The 22,816-nt window shown below is 34.1% G+C and overlaps 2 protein-coding genes and 1 long non-coding RNA gene across 3 annotated transcripts; 1 reads left to right on the forward strand and 2 right to left on the reverse strand.

Annotated features, from left to right (window-relative positions):
• Positions 1-3,603: 3,603 nt before the first annotated feature.
• On the forward strand, positions 3,604-4,111 carry LOC132279247 (uncharacterized). Its single transcript, XR_009471271.1, has 2 exons — positions 3,604-3,683; positions 3,841-4,111. It is a non-coding gene; the product is annotated as an uncharacterized LOC132279247 (long non-coding RNA).
• Positions 4,112-12,891: 8,780 nt separating this feature from the next.
• On the reverse strand, positions 12,892-15,621 carry LOC132279166 (EG45-like domain containing protein). Its single transcript, XM_059781099.1, has 3 exons — positions 15,445-15,621; positions 13,327-13,603; positions 12,892-13,161 (listed from the first exon to the last, which is right to left on the reverse strand). Exons 1-3 carry the CDS (start codon positions 15,551-15,553, stop codon positions 13,155-13,157), a joined length of 393 nt encoding a protein of 130 aa, XP_059637082.1. The 5' UTR covers positions 15,554-15,621; the 3' UTR covers positions 12,892-13,154.
• A 5,251-nt stretch (positions 15,622-20,872) lies between these two features.
• Positions 20,873-21,774, reverse strand: LOC132277961 (putative EG45-like domain containing protein 1). The gene is made up of 3 exons (XM_059779798.1): positions 21,669-21,774; positions 21,014-21,284; positions 20,873-20,879 (listed from the first exon to the last, which is right to left on the reverse strand). Exons 1-3 carry the CDS (start codon positions 21,772-21,774, stop codon positions 20,873-20,875), a joined length of 384 nt encoding a protein of 127 aa, XP_059635781.1.
• Positions 21,775-22,816: the final 1,042 nt, after the last annotated feature.

Below are 22,816 nucleotides of genomic sequence, written 5' to 3' on the forward strand. Positions count from 1 at the left end.
CTTGGGCAGAGGAAAGCTATCTTTTGGACAAGCTTTGTTAAGGTTGGTATAATCTACGCATACCCTCTATTTCCCATTCTTCTTTTGAACGACTACTACATTTGAGAGCCATTGTGGGTATTGCACCTCTCGAATGAATCCTGCTTGTAATAGTTTATTTACTTCCTCAGCTATTATGCGATTCCGTTCAGGTGCGAACCGTCGGTGCCTCTGCTTGATTGGCCTGAACTCTGGGTTAACCCTCAGACTATGGCATGAGACTGTAGGATCGATCCCCACCATGTCCAAGTGATCCCAAGCAAAGACATCCGAATTGCACTGAATGACCCTGATCAATGCTTCCTTCTCTTCGGCTGTGCAAGATGAGCCAATGTAGGTGATCTTCTGAGGGTCTCCGAGGACTACCTCTATAGCTTCGAGGGACTCCTCGGTAGGTGCTTCAGCTTCGGCTTCTTCCTCTGCCTTGAGATACTTGGGCAGAGGGTACTGTAACTGCTATTTGATTGCGTCTTTGGGATTCGCCTCTGACTGAGGTGATTTCGACGCTTTCTTTGCTTCATGTAGCGTTAGCATGTAACATTCTTTTGTAGCAACCTGGTCTCCCCAAAGGTCGATGACCTCCCTGCCATCCGGGGATAAACACCTCATTACTTGATGAAGTGTAGAGGGGACTCCGTTCATACGATGGATCCAACCTCTCCCCATAATGAGGTTATAAGATGGATGAATCTCTGTCACGACGAAGTTTTCCTTCAGAGTCCTCTTTGCTGCAGTAACGGATAGATCGATCACCCCAAGCGGATTCACCTTAGTGCCATCAAATCCCATTAGTGGGCTGGAAGTTGGCCTGATGGATGATGGTGAAACCCCCAACTGATCAAAAACTGTTTTTGTAATGATGTTGGCGCTACTTCCCGGATCTATCAGCACTCTCCTGATCATATAATTCGCTACCAGGAGGCTGATGACCAAGGGGTCCTCATGCAGGCGCTGGACTCTAGAAAGATCATTGTTACCGAATCCAATGTTGATGCTGCCTGGTGCAACCGTGTTTACCGAAGATAATCTTCGTAACTTATAAGCCTCCCTCAGCCTAGATCTGTACAACTCTTCAGACTCTTCATCATCCTCTGACCTTCCGTGTATAGCATGGATAACCTTTACCTGGCCGCCCTCTACCCGTCGAGGGTTAACCTCCCGAGGTTTTACGTGCTCCTTCGTGGCGAGATACTCCACCAATTCGCCTCTCGCTATCATGCTTTCTACCTGTCGCTGTAGGGACCTGCAATCATTGGTGGTGTGCCCATAATCTCTATGGTAGGCACAATGTTTGCTTTTGTCCCTCTGCTCCAAGGGTTGTTTCATGGGCTGAGGAGTCGCAAACCTCGTCTTATTCTCTTGGAATAGGCGCGCCAAGGTAGTACGGAGAGGGGTAGGCCTGTCCTCTGTCCTTCGCCTTTTCTCAGACGCTTGGGTGACTTGTGTGGCGGTATGAGGAACCTTCTGCATCCTTGTGCTCGCAGCTTTCTCTCGAGACTTGTTTTCCACTGTGACGAGGGTAGCGTGCTGTGCACGGTGGGCTACGTTTTCCTCCAACCGAATGTAGATTTGTGCCCTAGCGTTCAAAGTCTACATATCCGGGGGGGAATATTTGACCAAGGATGTGTGAAACTTGGTTCCCTGGATCATTGCCAACTTAAATGTTTCGATTGCCGTGGCAGGGTGGCAATCTGCTATCTCCGAGGCCTCTATGTTAAACCTGGATAAAAAATCTTGGAGAGTTTCTCCCTTCCTTTGCCTTATGGTAAAAAGGCTGGCGATACTTTTCTTCTGCTTCTTATTTCCGCAATACTGGGCTAAGAACATAATGCACAAGGTCTCATAGTCAGGGATAGACTTGTGTGGCCTATTCCTGAACCATTCTAACGCTGCTCCGGTTAAACTGGTAGGAAAAACCTTACACATCCACGGATCGTTATGATCATCCAGTGCCATCTTTTGCGCATAATGATCGAGATGCCGAGAGGGGTCTCCTGCCCCATCGAACTGGGTGAAGGATGGCATAGTGAACTTCTTCGGCCTCTCCATAAGGTACACATCGTCAGTAAAGGGGGTCTTGACCAAGGAGTTCTTGTGCTCTCTAGCCATCTCGGCTGGTGTCTGGACTCTCAAGAGCTTCTTTTCGTCGAAGGCATCTTGTACACGTGCGCCATCTGGAACACCATTGGACCATACCGTAAGCCTATGGCTGGACTCGGCCTGTTCGTCCTGTGTGCGATGCGGGAGATTATCTGAAGCAACCGCCTCGGACCTCGTCCCTTGCTTTTATTGAACCTCACTAGGTCGAGCCCCATTGGGTGGTGTCTCGTTGGCTGGAGGCTCGTGAACCGGAGGTAAATTCCGGGTGGGGGTGGTGCTGCAGTATCGCCTGGTGGTGGTTGTGGCGTTAGCCTGGCCATGGCCGTGTGCAGCGTATGAGTCTGCTGCTGAAGCGCAGCTATCTGGGCGACACTCGTATCGTTTGCTTGCCGAAGTGTCTCAAATTGGTGCAAGAACTCTTCTTGCATCTTTTGCATCAATTCGATCTGTTGATTCATTGCTGACTCTCCGTTTGACATTCCAGACACGACTAAAGGATTTAATTTGAAGAACAAGTGGGAATATATTTTTATACGCTTCCCACAGACGGCGCCAAAGTGTAGGTGCAAAATTTCGCTCAACCAATAATGATTGAGAAAAATAAAACAACTCACTCAAAAACAATAAAACTAAATGAGAACAGTGTGTAGAGAAGCGTAGAATTGCTTGATCTTTTATTGGAGGTCTTGGCCTCTATTTATACACAAAAGATTGCAAAATTATGGTAGGACTCGCCTTACTTGCCCTCCAATTCTTTCTATATAACCATTCTTTTCTAATAGAGTTCTTTACATTGTCGAATTTTCCATACATAGAACTTGCCTTGTACAGAACTTCCTATCAGAATTTTCCTTCTACAGTAAATCCTTTAATTGGTAGGACTTGTGCATTCTTGGGCTGAATATATTTTGATCCGGCTGGGCTTGAGTAACAGGCCGGATGTTAAATACTCATAAGCTGGGCTGATGACTTCTTGATTCGGCCTTGATGGAAGTTGGAGGACAAATGACAATGGTCTTGGGCTGTAAATACCCTCAACTTGGGCTTGAGCATGATGGGCCTTATATGTCCTTGGAATGTAGACATGGGTAGTGGTGACGTGTGCGCTTTTTATTGGAGGGAGTTTTTTTCCCTCCACAGCTTCAGAATTGACGGCTGAGATCTTTTTCACGAGTGTGCGGACTATGTAGGAGCGGTAGGCGAACGGTATCTTCACGGCGTCGGAGAGAATGGAGGATTTGCAGCCAGTGGATTAGATAGAAGCAATTTGTGAAGGGTTTGGATCTAAGCCTGTATTGCAATAGCCGAAGAAGAAGAGGTGCGTGAGCGCGTGAAAACACGTTAGATCTACTCGCATGAGCGTGTGACGGCGAGTGGTCGGAGAAGTTCAGTTTGGCGATGGTAGTCTGTGCTCGAAGTTCAGTCGAATTGGTGGCAATAGTGACCTGCGAATACGTCTCTCTCTCTAGATTAGGGACTGCTATTTGGGTAAGGCATTCTACGAAGAGGAGGTCAAAAGGCTTTGCTTGGCATTCGAACAACAGGTTTGTGATTTAGAGAATGAGGTGTTGAAATCTTTTTTTGCTCTGCTGAAAGTAACATGCTTCCTAGAAAAATCTGAAACAATTTGTATTCTAAGTCAATTCGCTATCCATCCTTTTAGCTGACAATGGAACATATGTTTTCCTTCCTGAGCTGCAGTTCCATTATGGCGTGTTCTTTGCATACATGAGGTTAAGGGAGCAGGAGATTAGGAACCTGATGTGGATATCTGAATGTGTTGATCCGATATGTGCAACTTTAATTTTTTTCTCTCTCAAATAAGTGTAATTATGATGAATTTGTTATCTGGAAGAATGATTCCGTATGTGTTCTCAGATTCATCTGTGTACTTACAGTGAGTTTGAACGTTTTATATTATTTATTTATAAATTGTGATGTATATAGAGGTTGGTGAGAGTTGTCTTTTACTCATGCAGCAGACTAATGAGCAATCGCTGCAGATTTTAGGGGAGAGAGCAAAGGGAGTGTCGGGTCAGACCCTTAATAGTGTTTATGGACACATGTCATGCCCTGATTAGGCCACATATCCAGGTTGGATGCAAGTATTGTCCCTAAAAAAATGAAGAAAAGAGAGAGAGCGTTTCCTAATTTGTGTGGGTGTGTGAGAGAGAGATAATATGCTAACACAAAAGAATGAAGAATATGTGCTAAAACATATAAAACAGCATCTGCGCCCACAAGCTTTTTGTGCATGCTGGTGCTCTGTGTCAAATATAAAGTAAATAAAACTGAAAGGTGATTCAGATTTTCAATTTCAACAAGAAATACTTCTATATATATATACTCACGAACATAAGGGGGAGTATAGTAAGTGGCCGTCCCCGAAGCTGCAAATGCAACTGTAGCAAGGCATGTCACCATGCCCACCACCATCACAACTTTCACAAACACTCCCAATTTTATTTTTTTTATTTTATTTTATTTTATTTGTAAACACCTCAAATAAATTAAAGATCTGTTTATGTGGAAAGTAGCAAGGCATGTCACCATGCCCACCACCATCACAACTTTCACAAACACTTCCAATTTTTTTTTTTTTTTTTTTTTTTTTTTTTTTTTTTTCTCTCTCTCTCTCTCTCTTGTAAACACCTCAAAGAAATTAAAGATCTGTTTATGTGGAAAATCAGCCGAAGGCCTATCCTTTTATAGATGAAAAACCAGCAAGCCATCAAACCATAAACCACATATTGCATAAGAAAAAAACTATTATGCAGACACTCCCACCAAACTCGCATGCACCCTCATTTCATGAGTGAGATGATCGAAGAGGCTGACGTCATAAGTCTCTCACTACAGTGGCTGAAAGTGACCCTCAATGCGAAGACCTTATAGTAGACTTGTTCATTGGATAAATAAGCATCACACTTACGAGTGACACAGGTACCTTTGTCTCTGGTTTGGTCCCAACCACGTGCAGGCATAAGAAATTTAGGGTCGTCCCAAGCACCGGGCGGCTCCGGCCTGAGACTTGGTGCTGAAATTTTAAGCATTGGATGCATTAATTTAAAAATCTGTTTGATTATATTTTAATTTTAAGTACTAAATTTATTAAAATTATTTGTTATAAACAAAAATTGAAGTCTAAAAATTATACATATTATATTTTTACACTCAATATCTGATACCCATAAAGTTTCATATTTATAATACAAAAATATTAATAAAACAACCACATTCACCTAATGAAATAAATAAATATATGAATTTTGTATTACATAATATTTAAAATATATGAGTTTTGGATTGAACAATATTTAGGTAGGGTATTAAAAAGGATGTTACAAAAATTAAGGAAAATACTTGAAAAAGAATTCTTATTTACGAATAAAATTTTATTATATAAATATTTGATGGAAAATTTAAATCTATTGGTTTTGGATTACATAATATTTATGTAGGTATAGTGTTACAGAAATTAAAGAAAGTAAAATTTAAAATATATGTATTTTGAATTACATAATATTTATGCAGGGTATTAAAAAATGTGTTACAAAAATTAAGGAAAGTGAAAAAAAATTCTTATTTAGGAACATAATTCTATTATATATTTTCAGAGCCTCGTGGGATTAGCCGAGGTGCGCTCAAGCTGGCCCAGACACCCACGGTTAACAAAAAATAAAAATAAAAAATTAATTCTATTATATAAATAATTAATAAAATTTTAAAGTATATATGTTTTAGATATCAAAAAGAACGTTACAAAAGATTAAAGAAAGTAAAATTTAAAATATATGGGCTTTGGATTACATGGTAAAGTATTGAGAAGAATGTTAAGAAAGTATGTGAAAGACCATTTTTCTCTAATAATAGAATTTTATTATATAAATAATTACATAATATTTTTGTAGAGTATAAAAAGATGTGGGTATAAAAATAGTGTTAAAAATATTTAAAAAAATACGTGAAATTGAATAGAATTCTGTTATATAAATAATTGTTTTTCAGAGTGAATCAATATAAATGGTAACCAAAAGGCTATATACGTATTTAAAATTAAAATATATTAGGTAGAATTATGTTTTTTATTTTTTTGGAATTTGTTACATATAATTCATTTTTATTAGAAAAATCGCAGAGAGAAACCCTAAAAGAGGTAACACAATTATATGAGGGTAGAGTAGTTATTAAAAAGTTATTTTTTAAATCCAATCACTTACCGTATCTTGCGATAAGTGATAAGTAACTTTCCCCACGCTTAAAATTTTGGCCTCTTTTAAACTGTACTTACTATGTTAATCGGTGTCCTAAAATTTTATCAAACAAAGTTATTTTTAAAAATCACTTACCGCATTCAGCGCTGAATTAGGAAATCAAACAAGCTTAGAAGGCTGCCTAAGTCCCAAAATATAATTGTTTCCTGATATTATTAAACACTAATTTTGAAAATTTTATCTCCTAAAAAATATATATATTCATCATCATTCACGTTTTTTAATTAAACTCTAACCAAGTTTATTTCCCAAAATAAATTCATTTTCCCTCTCTCTCCTCCTCATTCATGGTTGTTTAGTAAACCCTAACCAATACACACACTTAATATGGGCCCAAATATTTATATTCTTAAATAATATATATATATTTTAATTCGTGTTAAGAATTAATCACAAATAAACATTAATCCCAAATCTTAAAACTTCATGATTTTCACATATGTATAATGCATAAATAAATAGTTAGGTATTTATGTTAAACTGTAATAGCCAAAGCGTGGAAACCAATTTCTCTCTTGGCCTTTTGCACACATAAATATTATAGTGTTGTTTTCATTAGCGTACATAATTGATGGGAATATGCACTTTTATAAAGGTAGGGATAGGGATAATATTCCCATTTTTATAAAGGCAGGGAGAGGATCAGTTTTCCTTTTAATAACTTTAATTCCACTTCCCATCAAAATAAGGAATAAATAGAAAAACACTTCTCCAATAATTAATTATCAAAAAGGTAATTTAATAAGTTGACCAAATAATATAATATTAATTTTATATCTATTTACTTAACCACTAGAGAAGTTATCATATGGACCAAGTGGAGAATGTAAGATTATTTATTAATTGTGTAGCCCATATGATTTGGACATGTGATATATTTCTCCAAATATTGATATTCTTAAATAATAATTTTTTTTTTCTTTCTCTATTTTGTACACTTTTCTTTACACACTTTTTTTACACAAGCACTATATATATATATATTCGGTAAATTGAACCGAAGTAAATATTAAAGATGTTAGCCGTGGTATGGGAAAGTGATGAAATTTTTCATATTCTTTTTTTCTAATTTTTATTTTATTTTATTTATTTATTTCTTATTCATCACGTTCATTCTCTCCAAACTCAAAAGTTACAAGTCATCTCCATTTTTAGTTTTCTCTCATTACAACTTTACAATCTTATTTCTTCTCGACTAAATATTCATTAGTTCAAATCAATTTTCTTGTATTGAAGAATTTGCAATAACATTGAATCGGGGCTTTCTAAATTAGGTTATATTGTTCTTTTTCTTTATATTTTTTAGTTTAACTAACTTTTGTTATTATAAATTTGTATATATCTATATTTTTTTTTTTATATTTGTATATTTGTTTATGAGTTGTGACTATTTTTACCCATATTGTACGATTGAATATGTCTGCTAGAAAGTATGAATCCAAATTTGAAAAACTTAAAGAAGAAGAAGAATAATAGATAATCTAATTCAATCTCAAAAGGGAGCTATTGATAAATTTGTTACAAAGTAATAATCAAAACCTAACAAAAAGTTGATAAAATCATATTTAGGATCAACTATATCAAAGAAAGATTAAATGGATTGACTATATTGTCTATTAAAAAAAATATTTTAACCATATTTTAATATAATAATTTAATTAGTAATTTTGGATGTCAAGAAGCAAGTAGGATAATTTTTAATTAATTATTATTTAATAATTAATATATTACATATTATAATATGGAAAGGCCTTTTATTTTTTTTATTTTTTTTATTTTGCCCTTAAAGCGGAGCCGCCCCTGGTCGCAAGTCTTCTTCAGAATCTACGATAGCATCTTCTATGCATACACATTCTACTCTACCGTAAATTATGGGAGTACAAAACTTTATTATTGTTGAAAATATTGAACACATCATTACATTTATTTAGTGTGGCGGGGCTGGAGGTTGTGATGACCAAAGTGCAAGCTGATGACGTGGATTGACTGAAGTTATGATTTTATATAGAGTAGAAAAAAAATAAGAATCTAGCCGATCCAAGTAATTAAAAGAAGACTTGATTATTGTTATTGATTATATATATTTTGCCTAAATCTTGATCTAGAATATTGGATGAGTCAGGTATGTCAAATTTTCACATTAAGACCATTGCATGTGCACCAAAATTTAACCTAAAAAAAAAGAGAGGAAATTTGGATCTTGTGGATGGCGATGCTATATCAGATATAAAAAAAAAAAAAATTAAGCTGGAAGCCAAGCCAAACAAGACTCAACAAAATACAATCAAATACAGTTCTCAAAGCAGCATGAAAACAAACAGAAGGAAAAAAAGCTCAACATCAAAGCTGAACAAGCTAGCCAACCCAAGACAGATGACAACTGAATATATAAACCAATCAAGGAAAAACCTAACTATGCCATGAAGATGCTGACGTCATAATCTCTCAAAAGAGAGAGCGATCAAGTTCAGTGAGAATGCCCTTATAGTAGACTTGCTCATTGCATAATTAATTGAACGCACAGACTTTGTGATGTTGAGGTAATTTGGTCCATGCTAGATGGATGCATGTATCGGATTTTTTTAGGATCGTTGGAAGTCTTCCTCGCCATGGTCTATAGCATTTTCCAAGTTGTATAGTATATATAACAGTTCAACATCATTGACAACAGTTGCGCTTATTTCCTGTCCTTGGGCTGGAGGTATTGAATTGCAAAGTGCAAATTAAGTAAGAAAAAGGTTCAATTTTAGTGGATAATTTCTAATTGGGTGGTTAATTGCATAAAAATTTGGGGTGGGCAAATAATCCGTGTATTCGCAAATTCGATTTGATCCGTGCGGATCGAATCGGATTACTACACTTACGGATTGGTGGCGGATTCAAAAAAATCAAATCCGTAACTTACAGATTGGATCATGGATTGGGCTATTAAAAATTCGATCAATAAAATTTATATATATATATATATATATATATATATATATATATTTCAAAGAATATATTAGTTAATTTAATTAGTTAATAATAAATTAATGGACTTTAAGGATGTATTAGTTAATAATTATTTAAATATATGAATTAATATTAATAAATTAAAATTTTATATATTGGGTTATGGTTGAAAGATAAATAAATAATATTAATAATAATGAATAATTTAGATAAAACTCAATCCACATATTTAATCCGATCCGATCCTTTATTACACGGATCTGATCTGATCCAATCCGTGTAATGACGGATTGGTGACGGATTAAGATTTGTCTAATTCGTTGAGAGCGGATCGGATTAGGATTGATGCCTAATTCGATCCATGACCACTCTTAGTAAAAACCATTAAACTATACAAGTTTTACAACTTGACCTTGCATTACACTCACTCCATCAATTTTAACAAAATATAAACATTTTTAATAGTTTAGGAGACAAAGTTGCAATACAACAATTAGAGACGTTATAGTTTAATGATATTTTCTTATTTTTCAAAGTAGAAAGTGAGAGAGGGTTCAACTCTCTAAAGGAACAAATGGTGTGTAGTATTTCTCGCCATTGAAAAAACAAAGAGTTGGAAATGCAAGGAATAATTTGTATACAACAGCTGATGGGGATTTTTGGCAAATAACCCTTATCCGAATGTCACGGTCTACTATAGATTTAATGAGATGGCACCACACTGTTATTGATCCCTTCTCTAGAAATGAGATTTACGAGCATATTAGTAGAAATTCTATTTATATAGTTGAGAATGATCCACAGTCTCTGTTGGAACACCTTATACTCCCCTTGGGTGTTTCTGTGAATACATCTGCATGTGTTATGCATAAACATTTCTGACGTCCTCGGTGCACCGAGCACTCTGAATACCTTTTCCAATATTGGGCCTTAGATTAGAGTGGCATATCTCAACCACTTACTCGTTATACGCCACCTCCCTCGGCCTTTCTAAAACTGAATTTTGATGGTTCCTACTATGAGGAGAGTGGCCGTGTATGTTTCGTGATGAGTGGGGCAATGTCATAAGGATATTTTCTGGTTCTCTAGATTATCTTGCCTCATCAGATGAAGCTGAAAAGTTGGCTTTGTATCATAGTCTACTTGAGGCACACGAGTGCGGATGTCGAAAGTTAATAGTTGAAGGGGATTGCAAAAACTTGATCGATCATGTCAATTAAGAAATGCATTCTGACGATCATCCATACGTGAATTTTTATAGGTATAATGTTTCTCTTTAATTTGAACTTCCTCTTTTCTTTCTATTTATTTATAAACATGATAAAATAAAGGGTTAAGTGCATTAAACCCCCCTTAGACTTTCTTCTCTCCCTCAGAAAACCCCCCGCAAAATTTTAGAATGGCAAAAATAACCTTATGACTATTAAATAAATATTATATAGAAATAATGTATATATACGTTACTCTCTTCCATTTCCATTTCCATATATATAACGTTGCATCTGCTGTCCTTTCTCTCCCGACTACATTTACCATTTGTCTATGGCCAACACCACCACTAACCGTCCATGGCGCCACCACCACAGCTTTCCCTTCCCCCACAAAGATGTTTCTTCCCTTAGAACCACCTCCAGCTCCACCATATATGGCTGCCGTCACTCCCCCTCTCTCCAATCTATCTCCTTCTCTTTTTTATTTCAGTTTTTGACCTCCAACTCCGACGATGACAAGAACGATGAAGAGGTGAAAAATCAGTCAATGATCTGAAAGTCGTCTTCAAGCCGAAACATCGCTAGTTGGAGCAGATCATCGGCGTGGCCGAGGCTGCAGGCGACGGGCTTCTCAGAGGCCACGGGAGTCCTGTCACGAATGACGGCGACCAATTCGTCAACGGTGTCGATGAAGGCAGAGGCATCAGTGAATTTGCAATATCGTCTCTGATTTGAATTTGCATGATTGTACACAGAGAGAGCTACTACAATATACATATATAGTCCTCTCTTAAACCTCCACTCTTCTTGTATATCTCCGTTCTTTGTTCCTCGTCATTGCTTATTTGAATCACTTTCTCTCTCTACTCTCTCTCTTTCTAGAATCTCTCTCTATTTTGGTTGATCTTGGTTGGTATTCAATATGCCCTTCCCTTAATTGCTTTTCCAATCATGTTATAATAATACAAAACTTGAATTTTTGAGTTGATTGAAGTTGTTAATGATATGGGTATTCTTCAATGGGGTTGGATCTGTTGATAAATGCGTTTAATTTTCATTTTAAGTGCCACCATGGGAGATGGCGGTGATGCGTCCATGGATGGGGAAGAAGCAAGAAGAAAATTTGTTATATATGTATATATAAACAAGTATTTTTACTTATCAAATATATATATATATATATATATATATATATATAAACAAGTATTTTTAATACGTTTAAATTAGTAATTGAGTTGTCATCCTTTAATTGGAGGGAATTATTTTTTGTCTGGTTAGCAAAATTATTGAATTATTTTGATTTGATACAGGGATTACAAGTGTCACATCAACACTCAAAGTAATGAAATGAGTAATTTAATTAATGGATAGAATGGTAATTTCATTTCTTACTTAACGGTTGTTTGACCGTGTGGGATAAATTGCAACTCTTATAGTTTAGGTGATATTTTTTAGTTCGGGGGGTTTTGTGCAATCTGATCATAGTTGAGAGTGGTTTAATGCACTTAACCCTACAATAAAATAATTTTTTTTTTTAGTTTTATAGTAAAATCAACCGTTTGAAAACTATGTTTGTAGAATGCTGCATTGAATTTAAATGGCTTGAGGTTGATAATATTGCTGAGGATGACATGAGAGTGACCTGATATAGATTTCACCAGGTTTCAAATGTCCTTGAAGATTTGCTGAATTTAGACATTCGAGCACACTTTGAAGATTTGCTGGAATCAGACATGAGTAAATATGACAGTTTTTAGTTCCGTCCTATTTTTCTTCATTAATTCTGCACGCTTGAGAGTCAACATGATGACTCAAACCCACTGGGGGGTTTGGCTGTAAGTGTTTGGAGAAGCATGATACCAAGTGAGTGAGTAAATATCTGACTTTATTACGAGCATACCAGTTTGCTCATACTCATAGCTAATGTTGTTGACATAATTCCACTCAAGCAAAATGCTTACTTAATGGGCAAAAAATTTATATTGATCTTCATTATGTTATGCATGTTCTATAAATATATATATTTTTAATTTTGATGATCTCATACCATTGTTGGGAGTGATAAATTGGTTATAGAAAAACGTTATGACTTTTAAATATCAACCTGTGTAAGTGGAATGCCAATTGAATAGTTCAACAAATTGAATAGTTCAACATTCCTTAAAATGCCCATTCGTAATGAATAGGCAGACAATATTACACACTTGTGCTAGTTTTTTTTAACACTGGTGCGGTTTCCTTCTATTAGGTCTGATATAATTTAGAACTAGTTTTGAGAATGCAGAGAGGGAATACATCATACACCACATCACTCATGAAAGCAAAGTAAGATACCACACTATATATATAATAGGTAGAGATGGGATGCAATACATCATGCATTAGATAAAGCTAAAATATTTTATTTTAATTTTATTTTTTATTAATATTTTGGTTGCTTATAAAGCTACATTTTTAGCTCACATTCACTCATGAAAACATACAAATTTCCACACCATGGATGCTGTTTTTTTATATATTATTATTATCATCAGTAATTTGCCCTCACAAACCTTCCATATATAAGCTTACTAGAACTTCAAACCCTGCAAGTCACAACATGAAAAAAAATGATGAAAAGTAAAAATTAAGCCACATATATTGCAAGTATATATGCATGTATATATTTGTGTTGCAGAAGAAAAAAAAATTAAAAAAAGGAAAAAAAGGGCAATGATTAATTAATTAATTAATTAATGTGGTTAGCTTACTGGTTATATTCAATTTTGATTTTGCCAGCATTAGGATCTGCAATCTGGGAAAAAGCTTCTTGAGAAAGATCGATGGTGCCTTGGCATCCTGCAGGACAGTAGTCGACAATTTTAACAACGATGCTCTGACCCCTACATGGTTGTGGCACACCTTGGTTTGTAGGCCCTGTGCATCTAACTCTGTAATTTCTTCCACATGCAGCCCTATTGCCCCATATCACATCACTTGCCGCCGCGATCATCACGCCGTTGTTTTGGTAGCCATAGCATGAAGAGGCTGAGAAAAACAAATTAATTTGAGAACCAACATTTAAAGCCAACTTAAGTGTATCAGTTTCAATGTTACTTTCTCGCTTTTAAAAAAGAAGGTCGAAATTCAAGTCTCCATAGATATCGGGACATGTGGGCAAGGGCTGATTCAGGATTTCTGAATGGGGTGGGCTAATTTTGTGGTGTGCTAATATTACTATTTTTTTTATTTTTTATGGGCTGGGCTAAAAGTAGAATAGTAATTTTTTTTTGGGGTTGGGCTAAAGCCCACCTTCGCCCACCTCTCACTCTACCCTTTCATGTGGGTGTGTGGATTCCCAGCCCAGAGTAAAAAAGCAAATGAAAAAAAAAAAAGATGAATAGCTAACACCATCCCTATTACACAATGCCTAGTTTGTTGAGGTGTTTATACTTTCTAGCATGGCTCATGAAATAATTTAGAAAAATTATTTATCGTTTGAAAGTTAACATTTCAAATGGTGTGATGTAAGTGGGGGGCATAGAGCTCACCACTGGCCTTGATCTCTCTTTAGGTTTGAGCAAATTATATATTAATAGAATGCTTGATCTTTATTTAGATTTGGCACTTGTGCTCAACAACACTCCTACAATTAATAAAAATTAAAAAAATAATAAAGTTGCCCTTTACTTGTGTTAAAAAACATAGTAACATTATATTGAAATGAAATGACAAAAATATCATGAAATGCAATTAAAATAGATAGTATCAACTTTCTTTCCAATTTTATATTATTAAATTTCATAAAAACATTTTTTTTTTTTTTTTTTTTTTTTTGTTTTGGTTAATGATAATTGATTATGTTTCTTTTTAGGGTTTAATTAGATTTTTTTTTTTTCAAAAAATAAAATAAAAAAGGTAAGGTAATATGGTGTTTACAAGATGAAAAAATAAATAAATAAAAGGGTAATAGAGTCCGTTAGTTTGATAGATTTTTCATTAAACTATTATTAAATTAGATAAAGTTATAAAAGACATTTTACATTTTTAGAGGAGATCAAAGTAATAGGGGCCAAATACTTTATCCCTATGTATTTGCTCAAATCTCATGAGAGGTCAGGTCAGTATAATTTACTCAATAATTTATGCACGTGAGCATATGTTTCTCCTGTTACATAAGCAATTTTTTTTCTTTCAACGAGTAAAAGAATTAAGCTGCATATGATAAGCTTATAGGCAAGCCATGGCTTTGGGCTGTTATATATGTTAAATGATCACAAATTTCTGGTTACAACTAACCACAAAGCAAAAAAGTGATGGAGACATTTTGCACTCAAATTTCCACGATTTGTCATGTAAGACAGAAGAGAGAGCTTCCACCAATGGCCTTTGGCCCCAATGATATAACCTCAATCCCCATCCTCAAATGTGAGATTCGAGTTTGAGCAAGGCGTGAGCAAAAAGATATGTGTTTACTTTAGCTAAAAAAATGAAAAAAAGAGAGAAGAAGATTCGGGTTTGAGCAGGACGTGAGCAAAAAGATATGTGTTTACTTTAACTAAAAAAATGAAAAAAAGAGAGAAGAAGATTCAGGTTTGAGCAGGGCGTGAGGAAAAAGATATGTGTTTGCTTTAGGTAAAAAAATGAAAAAAACGAGAAGAAAAAAGAGCGTTTCCTAATTTGTGTGTGTGTGTGTGTGAGATTACATGCTAACACAAAAGAATGAAGAATAGGTGCTAAAACATATAAAACAGCATCTGCGCCCACAAGCTTTTTGTGCATGCTGGTGCTCTGTATCAAATATAAAGTAAATAAAATTGAAAGGTGATTCAGATTTTCAATTTCACCAAGAAATACTTCTATATATATATATATATATATACACTCACGAACATAAGGGGGAGTATAGTAAGTGGCCGTCCCCGAAGCTGCATATGCAACTGTAGCAAGGCATGTAAGCATGCCCACCACCATCACAACTTGCACAAACACTCCCATTTTTTTTTTCTCTCTTTCCCTTGTAAACACCTCAAAGAAATTAAAGATCTGTTTATGTGGAAAATCAGCTGAAGGCCTATCCTTTTATAGAGGAAAAATCAGCAAGCCATCAAATCATAAACCACATATTGCATAAGAAAAAAATCTATTATGCAGACACTCCCACCAAATGATCGAAGAGGCTGACGTCATAAGTCTCTCAATCCGATGGCTGTAAGTGAGCGAGCTCAATGAGAAGGCCTTATAGTAGACTTGTTCATTCGATAAATAAACATCACACTGACGAGTGAGACAGGAACTTTTGTCTCTGGTTTGGTCCCTAGCTACCACATTCAGGGATAAGAAGTTTAGGGTCGTCCCAAGGACGGGGAGGCTCGAGTCTGCCCCCTAGGTCCCTACCACGTGCAGGCATAAGAAATTTAGGGTCGTCCCAAGCACGGGGTGGCTCACACTAATTTTATAGAATTTATCTCTTAAAAAATAAATATATTTTTTATCTTTGTTCATCATCATTCATGCTTTTTTATTAAATTTTGACCAAGTTTTATTTCCTAAAATAATTTCTCATGCTTTTTAATTAAACTCTAACCAGGTTTATTTTCTAAAATAATTCATTTTTCCTCTCTCTCCTCCTCATTCACGGTTGTTTATTAAACCATAATCAATACACATACTTAATATGAGCCTAAATATTTATATTCTTAAATAATATATTTTTTTACTTTCTCTATTTCGTACACTTTTCTTTACACACTTTTTTTACACCAGCACTATATATATATATATATATTCAGTAAGTTGAACCGCAATAAGTATTAAAGATTAGCCGTTGTATGGGAAAGTGATGAAACTTTTCATATTCTCTTTTTCTAGTTTTTATTTTATTTATTTATTTATTTCTTATTCATCACGTTCATTCTCTCCAAATTCAAAAGTTACAAGTCATCTCTCTTCTTAATTCTCTCTTATTACAACTTTACAAATTTATTTCTTCTCAACTAAATATTCATTAGTTCAAATCAATTTTCTTGTATTGAAAAATTTGTAGTAGCATTGAATCGGGGCTTTCTAAATCAGGTTATATTGTTATTTTTATTTAATTATTTTTTAGTTTAACTAACTTTTGTTATTATAAATTGTATATATCTATATTTTTTTTATATATTTGTATATTTGTTTGTGAGTTGTGACTATTTTTATCCATATTGTAAGGTTGAATATTTTTGCTAGAAATTATGAATCCAAATTTGAAAAACTTAAAAAAAAAAAAAAAAACCGAATAGAAAAAGAAAAAGGATAAACTAATTCAATCTCAAAAGGGAGCTATTGATAAATTTGTTACAACTAATAATCAAAACCTAACAAAAAGTTAATAAAATTATATTTATGATCAACTAAACATAAGAAGGATTAAATGGATTGACTATTGTTTATTGAAAAAAAATATTTTAATATAAGAATTTAATTAGTAATTTTATATCTCAAGAAACAAGAAAGATGATTTTTAATTAATTATTATATAATAATTAATATATTACATATTATGATATGAAAAGCCCTTTTTTTATTTTGCCCCTAAAGCGGAGCCGCCCCTGGTCGCAAGTGTTCTTCAGAATCTACTATAGCATCTTCTATGCATACACATTCTACCGTAAATTATGGGAGTACAAAATTTTATTCTTGTTGAAAATATTGAACACATCATTGCATTTATTTACTGTGGCGGGGCTGGAGGTTGTGATGACCAAAGTGCAAGCTGATGACGTGTATTGACCAAAGTTATGACTTTAAATAAAGTAGAATAAAAATAGGAATCTAGCCTGTCCAAGTAATTGAACGAAGACTTGATTGTTGTTGTTCGATTATATATATTTTGCCTAAATTTTGATTTGGAATATCGGATGAGTCAGGTATGCCAAATTTTTACATTAAGACCATTGCATGTGCACCAAAATTTAACCGAAAAAACGAGAGAGGAAATTTGGAACTTGTGGATGCTGATGCTATATCAGATATAAAAAAAAAAATTAAGGTGGAAGCCAAACAAGACTCAACAAAATACAATCAAATACAACTCTCAAAGCCAAACAAGACTCAACAAAATACAATCAAATTCAACTCTCAAAGCAGCATGAAAACAAACAGAAAGAAAAAAAAGCTCAACATCAAAGCTGAACAAGCTGGCCAACCCAAGACAGATGACAACTGAATATATAAACCATTCAAGGAAAAACCAAACTATGCCATGAAGATGCTGACGTCATAATCTCTCAAAAGAGAGAGCGATCAAGTTCAGTGAGAATGCCCTCATAGTAGACTTGCTCATTGCATAATTAATTGAACACACAGACTTTGTGATGTTGGAGGTAATTTGGTCCATGCTAGATGGATGCATGTATCGGATTTTTTTAGGGTCGTTGGAAGTCTTCCTCGGCATGGTCTATAGCATTTTCCAAGTTGTATACTATATATAACAGTTCATAGTCGTTCAAAATAGAACATTGACAACAGTTGCGCTTATTTCCTGTCCTTGGGCTGGAGGTATTGAATTGCAAAGTGCAAATTAAGTAAGAAAAAGGCTCAATTTTAGTGGATAATTTCTAATTGGGTGGTTAATTGCATAAAAACTTGGGGCGGGCAAATAATCCATGTATTCGCAAATTCGATTTGATTCGTGCGGATCGGATTGGATTATTACACCTACAGATTGGTGGCAAATTCAAAAAAATTAAATCTGTAACTTACTAATCGAATTATAGATTGGGCTGTTAAAAATAATAATCAATAATTTAGATAAACCTCAATCCATATATTTAATCCGATCCGATCATTTATTACACGGATTGGTGACGGATTAAAATTTGTCTAATTCATTGAGAACAGAGCGAATTAGAATTGATGCCTAATTCAATCCATGACCACTCTCAATAAAAACCATTATACTATACAAGTTTTACAACTTGATCCTGCGTTACACTCACTCCATCAATTTTAACAAAATATAAACATTTTCAATAGTTTAGCGAACAAAGTTGCAATACAATGATTATAGACGTTATAGTCTAATGATGTTTTCTTACTTTTCAAAGTAGAAAGTGAGGGAGGGTTCAGTTCTCTAAAAGAACAAATGGTGTGTAATATTTCTCGCCATTGAAAACAAAAAAAAAAAAATAAAAAAAAATATTGCAAATGCAAGGAATAATTTGTGTAGAACAGCTGATGGGCATTTATGGCAGATAACCCTTATCCCAAAGTCACGGTATGAGCCACCAGATCAGCCAGAAAATAAGGAGAAACAAAAAAACAGAGAGGGACGATCGTATGTCACGAGAGGCACACGGATAAATTCGATCTACTAACCACACACAAGTTATCCACTGTGATTGACACCCTTCGAAGTATGTGGACCACCAGTAATCATGGCGCATTTGTCTACAGATGGAAAATTCAAAATAAGCTATTAATCGGTCTTTGGATTTGAACTTTCAAACTTTTGTCAAAGTTTGGAGATTGGTAAAAAGAAAGAACAGAGTTTTTCATCTAGCTTTCAACGTTAACGTGCACAAGTTGCGGGTGGCTTCTAATGTGACCTAAAAAGCCCATCATTCTCCAAATTGATTCAATGGAGGGTCTAGAGGAATTGCTTAATTTGACTTTTTGAAACAGAGGTCTGCTCTGATTATACCATTTTTTTGCGCAAATTAATTATATAAGATACAGGTTAATTTTGGAAGTCGCATTCTACTTTTCAATATTTGCATTACAATTTTAAATAAAATAGCAATTCTAACCCTAACTTTATAAATAAATAATTATTACTCCTTAAATGACACAAGTGCCTTTTTAGATTTCATATCCTTATTTTAGATTTTTTTTGACAAAGACAAAAGACAAAAAAAAAAACTCAATAATTTTTTTTTTTTTTTTGGTTTTACAGGACCCCCAAAAAAAAAAATAAAAAAAATAAAATAAAATAAATTATGTTGAATAAATTGCCTCTTTTAACCGGACCGAAAAAAATAAAAAAGTAATTATTAAAAATACATATATTTATTGAAGAAATTATCTCTTTTGTCAAGATCCTAAAAAATATATATATATGTATATATGAAACCAAGAGGACTAAAAAATATATATATTATTTTGATAAGTCCCCCCACATTATTTTTATTGAATAAATTAAGTCTTTTGACATCACCCATCAAAAAAAAAAAAAAAGGTCATCTTTGTTCAATAAATATTCCTTTCGATTGTACTAAAAAAAAAGTCATTATAAAATAAAATATCTCTTTTGACTGCCAAAAATAAAATTATTACTATGGAATAAATTATTTTCTTTTGAGAGGACCTTCAGAAAAAAACAAATAGAAAGGAAAAACAAATATTAAAGAAAGTATGGAAAAGTTGTATAAAAGGTAGTTATGATATTATAAATTAAAAGATGTTGTATTAATGAATTCAAAGGCTTTATTGTCATTTTCTTTTTAAAAAAATGTAAATGGAGTGCAATTAGAAAAAAGTGGAGTGAGAATATTCCCTCCCTTTAATTTTTTATTACAAAATATCTATTAACATTTTTTTATGGTTAAATTAAATAGATATAAAGGGTCATATACAAGTCATCTCATCAAACAATAATAGTGACCATGTAAATACAATGTTGTTCCTTTTATAACCTAGTTCAATTCTCCTTGGGATCTTGAAGAAATTCAAGATAAGAGTTACATAAAGCTCAAACTGATAAACATTTGCTCAGCTTCCACATCCAAAATTAGAAGAGATGAGCTTTTTCTTGTTTTTCTTTTTCATTATTTTTATTTTTCTGTTTTTTCCTTCGTGATGCATGCAATTGACCCTTAAATAAACAGAGAATTTTAATAGAAAAAAAGTTCAGCTATTTTTGAGTCACTGGCAAATCAATGAGGTGATCGATGTTAGCTGATTGTCTGGATGCAACAAAAATATAGGCTGTAGCAATAAACCTCGTTTATGTATAGACGTGGATATAATTTTATGTATAGAGACTATGCATGTTTCTTGTGGATTGTCCGGAGAGGAGAGTTTCCGGGACGTCGGAAAGTTAAATCAAACACACACCTATTACTCACAATATGTCCCTGATGGAGCTTGAACTCTAAACCTTTTAGAAAAGTGAAGAGGTTATATCATTAAGATATCAATTATATATTGAATTGCTTACATATAACCGTTGTAACTTAGATTATACTAAGAAAAGACCCCTCTTGTTTCAGTCTTTCTACTAGAATCATTTATCTAACAAAATATGCTTCAGAATCATCTCTACAGCGCTAGAGAGCTTCAAACCCTGCAAAAATCACAAGAAAACCGATCATGTCATGAGTCAGGACAAAGCCAACTTAATTAAAGAACTTATAATATACTTGTTATATAAAGTACAAAAAATAAAAGAATTAATTATATGGCCTAATTAGTACGTACCGTTGGTAATTAATTTTGATTATTCCGGCCACCGGGTTGGCAATGGTGGCAAAGGCTTCTCTTGAGAGATCTAGGGTTCCTCCACACCCCGGACAGTGATCGACAATCCTCACCACCACAGTTTTGCCAGTGCAAGGGTGCGGCACGGGATTTGTAGGCCCTGTGCATGTCACTCTGAACTTTTTGCCGCAAATGGCTCCATTTTTCCACAGAGGATCACTTGCTGCAGCTATCATTACACCATTGTTCTTGTTTCCATAACATGCCGATGCTGTAGAACAAAATTATTTAAAGCATATCATAAGCTTGGCATGAATGCTTTTGACATTATTACAATAGCTTGATAATGTATATATTTAAAGTTGAAGCTAGAGTCGTTTTTATTTTTATTTTTTCAGATTCACATCCAAGTTGATATATATATATATATTTATTTATTTATTACACTATATGGCATGTTGTTGAACGCCGGACTTTCGGACGCTATATCATAACTCACAGATATTCACATACATCACGTAAACACATATGTACATATTTACATCACATAAACACATATGTACATAATTACATCACGTAAACACATATGTGCATATTTACATCACATAAACACATATGTACATAATTACATGGGGAGAGACAATTAGAGACTCACGTGTATATGATGTATAGAAAGTGGCTGTTCCTGGTGTGGCAGAAGTAAAAGAGATTACGCTTGCTACAATGCCAATGATAATGAGAGCATATATATTCATGGCCATCTCTCTTGTTTGTTTTGTACAAATAGAAAAGAAACCCTAGACCACTTGCTACTTCCAAACACTACAATGATGTGCTAATGCATCTAACAGTCGATGTCTATTTATACAAGAAACTTGGGATACCATAGACCTTATTCCAAATCAGGGTCCTGGATCCTTGGGGATTCAGAAATATTCATTTAGAATGGCCAAATTAGGAATATAAAATTAAGTTTTAGAGTTAAAATAGAATAATTGTAATTTGTAATGAGTTTTTTCAATGCATTTTTAATGCATATTCTTAAGAGTATCTCTATAAATGACATGAAAAGAAAAAATAGATATAAGAATAATTGACTTTCTTACAGCTAATAAATGAGATTGTGAAAAATAAGGTTATTAATTAGGGAAAATTACATATAAATGGAGTCAAAGTTCCATATTTACTTAGAGGCTGAGTCAAAATTCCATATTTCTCTAAAATGGATTGCTGAGGTGGCACATGGTTTTTTACTGTTTAGAAATTGTGGTGCCTAAAATACCCTTCCGCGAAGGTACTACTTTTTCTTCGAAGGTACTACTTTTTTGAACTGACGGTACTACTTTTTGGCGTCCAGGTACCATGTTTTTTAAACACCCGCGAAGGTACTACTTTTTCTCCGAAGGTATTTCTTTTTTGAACTGAAGGTACTACTTTTTTGAACTGAATGTACTACTTTTTTATTAAGAAAGGGCATTTTAGGCACCACAATTTTCTAAACAGTAAAAAACCATGTGCCACATCAGCAATCCATTTTAGAGAAATATGGAACTTTGACTCAGTCTCTAAGTAAATATGAAACTTTGACTCCATTTATATGTAATTTTCCCTATTAATTAAGCCTCAAGCATTTTTTTTTTTTTATTCTCTCTTTTATTCATAGCAAATAATATTATATATATATATATATATATGTGTGTGTGTATATATATTATATATACATATATATAAATAGAGTATTAATATTAATGGGAGACGCACTCCACTTTTTTCCAATTGCACTCTATTTGCCTCTTTCTTTTA

The sequence above is a fragment of the Cornus florida genome, unplaced genomic scaffold (assembly GCF_030987335.1).
Source record: "Cornus florida cultivar Cherokee Brave unplaced genomic scaffold, ASM3098733v1 CherokeeBrave_3.0.0_Hap2_Chr10, whole genome shotgun sequence".
In the NCBI taxonomy this organism is placed as follows: domain Eukaryota; kingdom Viridiplantae; phylum Streptophyta; class Magnoliopsida; order Cornales; family Cornaceae; genus Cornus; species Cornus florida.